This window comes from Acartia tonsa, chromosome 7 (assembly GCF_053477335.1).
Source record: "Acartia tonsa isolate MP-2025a chromosome 7, ASM5347733v1, whole genome shotgun sequence".
In the NCBI taxonomy this organism is placed as follows: Eukaryota; Metazoa; Arthropoda; class Copepoda; order Calanoida; family Acartiidae; genus Acartia; species Acartia tonsa.
The window spans coordinates 52,762,456-52,774,844 of NC_137266.1; the positions used below are offsets into that span (position 1 = coordinate 52,762,456).

A 12,389-nucleotide genomic window follows, 5' to 3' on the forward strand; every position below is an offset into this window, starting at 1 on the left:
TAGTTAAATTTGTTTTGCATTGTCTAATTACTGTTCATTTGTTGAAAACTATTTTGAAAATTATCCATTGATCTCATAAAACTGTTAATACCCCAATTACTTAAAATAAGGACATAGTTAATCTGCCACCACCTCAGAGACAGCTCAACCCTTTATGGAAAAATAATGGAAAACAATGTAAATTCAGGCAAAAAATAAATTTGGGAACATCTGCAATATATTAGTTCTATATTTGTCGCTAGATGTCACTAAAAACTTAATAATTATGATTTGCAAGAAAGTATTTACATCATTAATAAAAATGCCTTGTTAATCACAAATAACTAGGTTTAACAATTTAGTAGTGTAAATCGGAAAATATGATTATTAATATAATTTTATAGTCAGGAGCCTAGTTGTGAGAAATTGATAATGGCAGTTTTAAATACTTGACGTAAGTTTAGACAGAAATGACAATTTTTCACAAAAATTGTCCCTTTCTTTTTCAAAAAGCAGAAGAAAGCATTAAACAGCTGAATTTAGAAAGCAAAGTTTAATGAAATTATTCTCGTCTGCTGAGCTTTAGGTCTTTGCCATCGGAAATGATTTAGTAATCTGTTTATACATCTATACTATAAATTTATTATCCAAACTACCAAATTATCACTCTTCTGACACAGCCAAGGGGAAGTTGCTTGAATGAATTGAAATTCCGGTTGCCACATGGGGACTTAAACTCGAACCCTCATTACCATAGCTTACCACTGAGCTACGATGCATCTACCATTGTTAATGTTAGTTTTTTTTCTACCGTTTCAGATGTCGTCATCCTTGTTTCTGTTGCATGGCAAATTATTCATCATCCAAGCGGAAGGATCTTAAGTATGAGGCAACTTGAACAAAACCAGGGATCAAAAGGGATAAGACAGTGGTCGAGTAATTGATGAACAACACCACCGTTAATACACACAATTACTCCTTCTGTAGATTACAATTAGTTGTTCAAACATATAGACACTCAATTTAATAACCAACTAATCAAAAGTCCCCAAAGTTAATAAGCCAATGAATAGGAAAACGTTATTATAAAACTTTAAGGACTTGTGTTATATACAGCCCATTGTCCTCTCCTTCTCTGGACTAAAACACAGGTGTATTGCAATTTTACTAACATTACTGAACAAAAGAAAAATTAGTCTTATAAATTGATTCATCCTAAACGGTAAGACTTTTTAAAAGTTTAGTGTTTCCTTGTTTAAAAATATTGTTTCAAATTGGATGAAAGAATTAAAATATAAAATTCAAATTCAAAGTAATTAAATTTAGAAAGCTTTTTTCCAGTATGGCTTCAAAACCGATTAATATTCTCTGGATTAGAACAGGTTTTAAGCGATACTGAAAAATCATGTATAGCATCGTATTACTTACAATTTCAAGGAATATTAAAATTTAAAAAAACATAAAATTAATACCAGCTTTGCTAGACTTCTGCCCCTCATGGCTAACATGATTGGTTTTAATCTTATAATTTTTCATTTTAATGTCTGCTTAAAGCTGTCTTTAATACTATGCGATAAATAAAAATAACTATTGTCTCTGCAATGTCAACCAGGTTTAACTCAATATTTGTATTACTAGTCTGAAAAGCAAGTAAAATAACATATTTGTGTAATTATCAGGATTGCAATGAAATGGAACCTGCTGGCCCTGCTGATTTTTGTCAGCTTTTTTACACCTGGTCAGCAATTTACAGTAAAAACAACAGTTGCTGCAGGACCCATGTGTAAAGTAGATACTGATTGTCAAGAAAATGCCTATTGTTTCTTGGATGAGGTTCACTTACAAAATACTGGTAACATGATCTTTAAAACAATAGATTATGCAATTACTGAATCATTTATTTATTACTAGCAGATACACCCCAGAGGCCTCTAGTGGCACTTTAAATGTTTTTTAAAATAATACATTACCTATCTAAGTTGCGTTCAAGTCTCTATGATACCTACCTATGTTGCTATGTTGATTTTTCTGTGATTTTCTTGGGAGAGTGGTGGTACCCTCCCCCAAAATAGTTATGAAGCTACCCTGTTAAGAAAAACCCAATCAGTTTAGTGGTTAGCAAGATCCTTCAGTAAAAACACACAGACAAACAGATATCCTGTGAACCTTCACGAGACCTATGAAAAGGTACTCTGTTAAAGAGAACCCAATTGTTCCAGTGGTTAACAAGATCCTTCAGTAAAAACACACAGACAAACAGACATCCTGTTACTTTAGTATAAGGATTATTTCATAGATTTTTCTTATTCATTACATAAATTTTTGTAAACTTTAGGAGAGCACAAAGCTGACTGTATTTGTAAGATTGGAATGCTTACAGAACTTGGTAGAAATCCTTCAGATGATGTTTATCCAAAGTAAACTTAGTATATATAGAAGAATTAAAAAGATAATGTGCTTTCACATCAAACTATTCTAAATGATAATTGTATATTACATAAATCCAATTACTTGTAGAACTGGATATTGTGTTGACTTGGCCGTAGAAGATGCCTGTAAATTTGATTACTGTATTGTTTCTAGTGACGGTTGGGGTATCTGTCCCTACTGTAAGGTAACTTTCATTATCGTCAATTACAATTAAACCCAAACTCATTACTTTTGAAACAATTGTATAAGATGGTTGTGTTTAGGTATTTAAATACCACGAAGATCTTGGTGGTGAGCTTTCTCTTGGAAAATATGTACAAGGGAGAGGTAGCTTGGATGATCCTCAGGTATGTTATAATCCAAAATATTCCTTTCACTTTAGTACAACATATGAATATGATACTCTCCATAAGTTATATTCATGTTTAATTGAATGCCAACTAAAAATCCAAACAATAGCCCATTGAGTCTATTTTTGCTATATTATTGAGATTTTAATTAATTGATTTAGACGCAGACAACCTTTGCCATTATAAAATGCTCTTTAAAAACCCCATTTTGATATTCATAAACTCAATTCTTTATATGCTTTACCAATAAAGCAAACAGAGAGCTAGGAAATTTAGAAATTTGGTTGAAAATTGACACTGAAATTAGTTGCTGATTTGAAGAAAAAAATACTCTTAGATGTAAATACAAAAATGTATTCTTTTGCAGATCTATAGTGAAGGAGATAGTGTGAAATGTGAAAACTCAGCCAAAAGATCCAGCAAAGCTGTATGGTATTGCTATTATTCGGTCTTTGGAGAAAATCCTAAAGTTCCAGTGCAAACTTTGTAAGTATAAAATTAGGAATAACAGACAGTTAGGTAAATATGTTTTCTGTAGGACTTAAAGGCTTTGTTAGTCTGCTTATTTGGTGCATGACTGTGGGTGAGAAAAAAAGCTTGTTGATATCTTACACAACACTCAGAACCTCTTCTGGATCAATAACTTGAAGTCCTTAAGTAAAAAAAAAGGCGGTCGCAGGATCCATTGAAAGAAATTGGGGAGAACTGGAAAATCATGAACGAACTGCAGGATCATACCTTGACTTTGGACTATACTTCATCTTGTAGATTTCATATGGTTTTGTACTACTATAGGAGATTTTTGTATGTTGGCCTTATTAAATGCTTAGTTTCAGTCAAAAATGAATCTCTCTTCATCTAGAAATTGGTTTAATGGCAGGATGGTGATATTGAAATATCTAATCTTTCAGCAAAAAATGTGCTTACCCCCTCAAAATTGTAAGATATTTATTAGAATTCAGCCCCCTCCCCCCCCATAAAAAAAAACTATTTTACCCCCCTCAATATAAAACGCTTGGACGTACTTGGACTTAATCTAATAATTTCAGGGATATGTATTTGATAGAGGATCCTCAGTGCCACTATAATGCTTACTTGTATACCCCATTGGCATGTGACATGACTGTGGGCTGATTGAATATCTGTATTAATCATTCTAAATGATTACTTTTGTACTTTGAACTATTTAGGCTTTAAAAACTAAAATAAATTTGGAAATAAAAATGTTATTTTTTTTTGTCCTGATGGGAGAAAAGCTTTATTATCAAGCCTTTTATGTAATTATTTAAATGTTATTAAAAGTATGTAAGTTTTTCTGAATATTTTTCCTTGCAAATTTTTCTTTTTGAAATGTTTCATTTATAAACATTCTATCCCCTGGGTAGAGACACCTGATGGGAGAAAAGCTTTGTTATTAAGCCTTTTATGTAATTATTAAAATGTTTAGTATGTAAGTTTTTCTAATTATTTTTCCTTGCAAATTTTTCTTCTTTGAAATGATTCACTTTTAAACATTCTATCCCCTGGGTAGAGACACCTGAATCAGGTCAAGAAAAATGAGTCATGCAAAGTCATGCACGCATAATACGCAAATATCCTACCTGTAGATTTACTGATAGGCAATCAGAAAAGGGCTATATTTAGCACGTTTTCATTTTACCAAAATAACCTTCTCTGTTGTCTTATACTTGGTGCTTTCCCCTGACAGAGCGACTGAAACAATTCCTTTTCCTGTAAAGATTGAGCGCGTAATTTTTGGCGTGTCCCACATGTCGCTTAAGAAATAATTCTTTTATTTAATCCCACTCGACAATGATCCTTTGACTGCAAATGATCTATATCAATCTGATGCTTTGTGCTTTTAAAAACGAGGTAAAAATTCTTATGTAGCCGCTAGTCTATAATACAAAGTAGAATGATGTCTGTCTGTCCGTCTGTCTGTCTGTCTCTCCGTCCGTCCCTTAATATCTCGGTAACCACTGAACCGATCGGATTCTACTCTTCAGGGAATAAACCTATCGGTCCTGTGGTGGTTTTAGGCTAGTTTCTTGGGGGGTGGGCACCCTCAATCCCCCAAAAAACAAAAAATCCCCCCCAATTTTTTTGTAGAAGATCTCCTTGGTCCTTTTACGAATTTCGCCCAATTTTTTTTTGATCACCTCTTGGGTCAAAGCCCCTAGAGGCTGGTGGCGAAGCCGCTAGTATTTTTATATTTTACTTTATGCTTACTAAAACAATTTTTCATATTAGTCATAGAGATAAGAAACATAGGTTAAACACAAGGGCGTACCAGCTTATTTGTGGGGAGGGGTGAGGATTGCATAATCTTAGTGGAGTCGGGTAATGTTTCTTTTTGTCTTTTTGGAGTAACTTTTTGGGGTAACTATATTGTTGTTTTTTTGGGAGGGGGGAGAGGTTAGTGAAATCTAAAACTTTTTTCCAAAAAAAAAATTTGGGGGGTGTCAAACAACTCTAACTCCTCCTCCCTACCATCTCCTTTGAATGCCCTTCATTCAACAACTGCGTAAAATTACGCTAAAAACAAGGTTGACAACATTCATTAAGTGAAGCTCAAAGCAGTAAGACAAAATAACATTAACACTTGTATTGTCTCAGAACTGAATTCGCAGAATTGTTGTAAAAAAGTAAAAAATCATATAAATTTACGTACGGAAATTCTGATAACTATTAGAGTTGCTGCGCTTTCTAAACTGTTATAGGAATCATCATGCAAAGTTTGGAAACGATAGGACAGTTCTAACCTGTCAAAATTATCACAATTATCTGTTCAGGACGTACAGACCGAACCTAATTATAGAAAAGTTTCGCTTTTAAAAATATGAAGGAGCAAAATTATAAGCAAATTTTTATGTTAAATTTTCCAAAAAATTTAAGTTATATAAATATAATGCAATATTTTGTTTATATACTTACATAAATGGTGCATTATTTGCCAAGTGTACTTTTCTGCACTACCTCTCTGATTTTGTTAATACTCTATATTTTGGTCCGTTGGGTTACGGGTAATTCAAGGATGCTGGATGGTCAAAAAAAAGTTTTAGAGTCCCTGGATGTCTAGATATCTAGCTATCTATGAAGGTAGGTAAAAAAAATTTAAAAAACACCCATTTTTTTACAATTCAAAAAATTAATTTTTTCATCAATCTTACATCCAACCTATAGATTTTATACACCAAAATGATCGTTCATTCATATAAAAAGCGCGCATAATGTTATTTTGGCCAAAACTCTAATTTTACAAGATGTCCAACAAAAAGTGTATTTTGGAAATTAGCGTAATTCCCAAAATACCTGTCCAAAAAAATCATTTTTTTTGGCTTAAATCCTGTGTTTTTATCTGTGGGCATATGTGGTATATAACGGTTCGGAGGACCCGGGACTATAAGGTTGTCAAATTTCACTTTGGGACACCCTGTAAATGTGATTTTTGTGTCTGTAGAGCTAAAACTTGGTCCAAATTGGCTATTTTGTTCAAATTACTATAATATGTGTCTTAGTATGTTTGGCCAAAGTGTTTTCTGACCAAATCAATCTTTTAGTTTTTTTTGGACACCCTGTATTTTCAAAAAAAGAGAAAAAAATTAAAAAAAAAAATTTTTTTCTTCTATTTTTAAGTTTCTTAAAACTGTCATATAGATACAGATTTTGACTTATAATATTTGCCTATTTTACAAAGTTTTACACTTTTGGGACACCCTGTGTATGTTTTTAAAAAATGATGGTTTTTGCCCATTTTTTGGGGGAAGGAGTCGTTTTAGGGCCATAGACTATTTCTTCATTTTTGTAGAACTTTTCAAGACACATCATTAGTTATTTATGCAAAAACCGCCAAAGGCGGAATTTTTGACGTTTTTTGCCATTCCCGAGGTTCTAATGGGCATTTGTGGTAAGAAGACGTTGATCTATCATGATAATTGTGAAATACTTTTTTTTAGGCATTTTAATTTACTAAATTTCATGTGAAGTAACATTTTTTTGTAAGTCCAACCGATTTTTGTCAAGAGGAATTTAAAATGCACATGATTTATGTTTCTTTTGTTACTTATGTTATAGCAATTATTTATATTATATTCACTTCATTTTCTTGTTTTAACAATTGAAATCCATCTTGACGAAAAACGGTTAGCTGTACAAAAAATTTGACTTAATATGAAATTTAGACAATTAAAAAATGGATTTGTAATATTTTTCTCATTTGAAAGGTATATGCAAATACATATTTTTTATGCCTATTTCAGGATATAAATCAGTTCAAAGTTTTCGTTCACCGAGGTTAAAAAAAATTGATTTTTTTTTCTCTTTTTTTCCGTTTTAGTACCTTAAAACCGACTTTATTTAAAAAAAAATTAAACTAATAACTGGTCTACAAAAAAAACCGATTGCATATCTAAATTCTATGGACAATTTTACATCAACTACTTACTAAAAACACTGACTAGCTATCTTAAATAAAAAGCAAAAAAGTTAAGACGCCTTCTTTAACAGGATTATACTTAAATTTGTTACAAAACTTCTTAAACACAGAATTCTGTTTTAGGACATACTGATATTTTTAGGACTTGATTGTAGAGATGCTTCGCTCAAAATATTGTACCTTATTGTAATATGAACCAGTGATCCGAAAATCAGATCAATCAGATGATTTTATCACATAAAAAAATTTTGTTTAAAAAGTAAAAAATAAACATTTTTAAAATGGACGTTCGGACATTCTGGTAATGATTATAGAGTTGCTATGCTTTCTAAATCGTAATTAACTACTACAGAAATCACCATGCAAAGTTTGAAATCGATATTACAATTCTAACATGCCTAAATTAACGAAAAAAGTTATTCGTTACGGACGGACTGACGGACAAACCCTAATTATAGAAAAGCCTCGCTTTTAAAAATATATATTAGCTATTTCTCGTATCGTATTATAAACGGCTTTCCGCGGATATAGAATTGTAAATTTCTATATTGGTAGAAAACTGGATATAATACGATGCTAATAAATAGTTTTTTCGTATGGATGAGAACCGGTTTCTTTCCTATCCACCGGATTCGAATGAATACGAGAAAAAATCTTACATTACACATATCATTTTTGGAAAGTATATACTTTCCGGAAGCCAATCTTTATGAGGAAGGTATTTTTAGATAGGGGAAAATGTGTAAAAAACACCCATGTAAATTAGAAAATCCGCAGAAATCATTTTTAAAAGTTATTGGCAAACATTTGCAATGTTAATTTGCAAAATTAATTTTATGCCCTAAATGACATATTCTGAAATAAATCTTTTATGAAAGTTTATTATCTTTGAGTTTAGGACATGCTTAAGACGTAAAAAATATTTTCAGTGTTACTTTTTTCGCCCTACATGTGAAACAAGGCATTTCTCACATTTTATTATAGAAAATTGCATATAAACAAAATAATTATTTTTTTCTACAGTCAACACAAAAATTGGCATAAAATCTTTCATTTTCAATGTAAAAGTCAGATAAAGAATCCTTTTTGGAGCAAATATAGTACAAAAAGTAAACAAGACGTTTTAGCAAAGTATGAATATCTAATGAAATAGATATTTTAAATTTTGATATAAATATAACATAAAAATAGATAAAAAAAGAGATCAAAAACTATAAAACAAGGTATATATTTTTTTCACTCTGTCACTGAATAAAGAGCACTTTTAGGTTTGATTTTAACCAATGCAGCACTTAAACACTCATTTTTCAAGGTAAATAAACAAAATAAATGCAATTATACAATTAAGTCAGTTTAATAATACTGTAAGCCTTTTTGTAGCAATTTTTTTTTGTTGAAATTATTCTTTATTTCTATAATAAATTGTATTAAAATCTAATGATTTGAAAATTAGTAAATAAGAACTTCATTTTTACACTGTTTTGACATATAAATTACAAAGTAAAAGATTAAATCCTTTAAGTTTGAATAATACTTTATATATTTACATAATAAAAACATTAAAATTGTTAAAGATAAAAAAAAAGATAAAAATAAGTAATTTTTAAAATCATTTTGTGTCGTCTTCATAAACTATTTCCACTTTTATATTTTAGTCTGGTAAAATTCATAATTATAAATAACCTTTCTTGAGCATATATATGTTTTATTGAAATGAATTATAAGAATGTAAAACATTTTTTGATTGATTTAATATTAACAATTCACCTAACATTTTGTTATTTTACTTTTTTTTGAAACTCTTTTATTCTTATTAATAATTCTATTTAACACAAAAAGCTCATAGGGAGTAGATAACCTTTATTTCTTGCTTTGTATTCTAATCAGGTATTTTATTTTACTAATTTTTTAAAAACTATACAGCATGCATGTTTGTGTCAATAATGAAGACATTACGGGTTTTTATGTACAGAAAGTTGTTTTAAAGCAAGAAAAAAATATAATCTTTCTAGTAACTAATATACAATTTCGTAGTTTTATATATGTCTGTATTTTGGTTTCTAAAAAAAGTACTATACCAACAAACATGCATGCCTGAAAATTAGTTTCAATATTCGTATTAAACAGGAAAAAGAAACTAAGTCGTCGTTATAATTATTGTTTGTCATTTTTGGTGTAAGGTTTTTTTTTAATGAAACTTTTTTGGATCTTGTGAATTCGATTTCTGTGGATTTTCTGGTTGCCAGAAATGAAATCTACGCATCTTTTTTAGCTAGATGGCATTTGTCTGGTTAAGATTGGATAAAAAATTCTTTGGTTGGTTAAATTTAATAAGTGTGCGTAATTTTCAACATAGCCATTATATCATGATTCAGAAGTGTGCTAAACAAATAGACATTTAGAACGGCTTTACTAATATTATAATTTATTTAATATGGTATTTATATTCTTTAGCATTCAGAGGTTCTTAGAAATGGGTAATTTTATCACAGAACCCTTTTAGCCCGGGGCTAAAAAACTGGTTTTAACCCTTACAGATCGGGCCCCAATTCCCACTTTAATAGATCGGGGGGGGGGGGGGGGCTTCAAGAGCCCCCCCCTCTATCTCGGCTCCTGGTACAGATAAAGATGTAAAATTTTTTTCTATAGTATGCGTTGGAGTATCGCGTCCCATTATAAGCAAATGATGCCTTTAGGTTGTCTAGATGATCTCTTGAAAGCTAAAGAGAATTTCTGCCTTTTTGGTTTAATAATTAGTATATATTTTTTACTCATTCAAATACCATGCCTTTTTATTTATAAACCAACTGAATATTCATTAGAATTAAACAATGAAACACTGTGTATTGCACTTATCAAATAAAAATGAAATGTTTAAATAAACTGTGTTGAATCGTTGATCACTCTTTGCTATGTAATTAGCAAGGTATGGTATGTAAAAAAACAAACATAAATTAAGAGTTGCCTTTTAATCATTTATAATTATTTGCAAATAATAAAGAAATAATAAAGCAATTAAATTGGAATCCTATAGGTAAGTCTGAACTGCTAATTCAAAAGTAAATAATTTTAAAGGTTATATATATTCTACAAAAAATAAAGTAACAGGGTGTTTGTGTGTGTTTCTGTCTCGTAAAGGGTCTCGCACTTTGCTGAATTTTTTAGGGGAGGGGAAGGGGTTATTACCTAGGAAGGAAGGTGACAATGGTTTGTTTATTTCACTAGTCCTCAAAGTTTTATAACAAGTTTTCTTAATTGTTAGCTTAACAACTTTGGCGACTTTTATTGACTTTTTATTGGTTAATTCATTTAGTTGAGTGTTTCAACTCCTAATTGTAATCTATAGAAGGGGGAATTTTGTGTATCAACATTGCATTGGGAGATTTATATCAATTTATCGGCCATTGTCTTGTCCCTTTAGATCCTTGGAAATTACCCCTGAAATATTGTTTCTGTTCATATTTGTGATAAGATTTATAAAATGCTCTAATAAGATTAATAGAAGGATTTAGTTAAATTTTAATACCTTTACTCAATACTTTAATTGTAATTCATCGCCTTGTATCATAGGCATCTTTCAGCAGATATTAAAATGATGAAAAATTAAAGATCAAAACCAGTTTTGTTACCCCATTCTTTCGGACCCTTGGGGCTAACAAAACTGGTATTAACATTAAGATTTGTATCTTAATATTCGTGAAAGATTGTCTTTAATATAATGCTTTACATGATTTTTCAGTATGGCTGAGATTTGGTTTCTAATCCAGCGGATATTGATCGGTTTCTAAGCCATACTGGAAACACCAGAAAGTTACTTTAAATCTGTAGAAAAACTGTTTATCCTTTGCCTTTTTTGCCGTTCAAAACAATCATTTAAAGAATTCATCAAAGAACAAATAGATTACTCATTTGATTTTTGAAATAGTGGTTCCTAAGACCATAAGGCACAATAGTATAAGTATCACTAAAAACAAGTCTTAGAAATTCAAATCTGTCCATGGTTAGCATCCTAAATTAGAATCCTGGGCAAATGGACGCATTACACTGCTTAGGGCTTAGGGCTGACAACCCCATCCCATATCCATAAAAAGCCACATTTTTACAGAAACATTGACAAATTGTCAGCGGCCTATGCTCTCCATGTGGAGGGAAAAGAGTTTGTTACCTTTTAGCATCCTGAATTTAGAATAAAATAGAATTTATTAACTAATGCGATGCATTTACATATTAATTTAATTACATAACAAATGTATTACAAATTGCAAGGAGTAAATAAGCCTTGGAGTAGACTGTAAATTTGCCCCTTTCCAATGATATTTATTTTTTTCATTTTATTTATAGATTAAATGTAAGTAATTAAGTCAACAAAAAGTCATACAATTGTGTCTAAACTATAAATTAATTTTCTGCTTATTAAGTACTGATACTCTAACAGTGCATTAGTTTTAATATGACCATCCTACCGTTGATTATGGAGCTTCGTAGTTATGTGTATGTTGTCATCCTTGTTAAAAGCGAAGCTTTACTATAATTAGGGTCTGTAACGGATAGCTATTTTCGTTAATTTATGCATGTTACAATTGTCTTATCGATTTCAAACTTTGCATGGTGATTCCTGTAGTAGTTAGGTACGATTTAGAAAGCGTAGCAACTCTATAATCGCTACCAGAATGTCCGTATGTCAATTTTAAACATATTGATTTTTAACTGTTTTAACAACAAATTTGTATGTGATAAAATCATCCGATTGTTGTGATTTTTGGAACACTGATTCCTAGGACAACAATGTACAATGTTATAAGCAAAGCATCTCTATAATCAAGTCCTAAAAACGTAAATATGTCCTTAAACATTATCCTATATTTCTGCATTTTTTCAACAAATTTAATTAAAATTTTGATTCGACATTTATACAATTATGTTTTGATTTTTCAGTTCTGACACACTGCAAGTATAAATGTTCGTTTGTCCTACCATTTCAGAGCTTTGCTTTTATGGATGTTGGTCATTCTTGTTATAGATAAAATAATGCTCTAGATTCAATATGTTCGCCCCTACAATTGGCTTTTGAATTATAAAGTTAATAATTAAGTGCAGACACACTAAAAGTTTTAATGTTAATGTATCCTTGCTATCGTCTGAATTTATAGCTTTGCTATTATGGATGTTGTCATTCTTGTTTTAGATACAAAATG

At 30.6% G+C, this 12,389-nt stretch overlaps 1 protein-coding gene across 1 annotated transcript; it reads left to right on the plus strand.

The window, feature by feature from the left end:
* The first annotated feature begins 1,179 nt into the window (after positions 1–1,179).
* Positions 1,180–3,983, plus strand: LOC145324379 (uncharacterized). Its single transcript, XM_080166980.1, has 7 exons — positions 1,180–1,201; positions 1,659–1,831; positions 2,315–2,396; positions 2,497–2,593; positions 2,673–2,756; positions 3,127–3,245; positions 3,809–3,983. The coding sequence occupies exons 2-7, from the start codon at positions 1,666–1,668 to the stop codon at positions 3,891–3,893; spliced, it is 633 nt and encodes a 210-aa protein (XP_080023106.1). The 5' UTR covers positions 1,180–1,201; positions 1,659–1,665; the 3' UTR covers positions 3,894–3,983.
* The last annotated feature ends 8,406 nt before the right edge of the window (positions 3,984–12,389 follow it).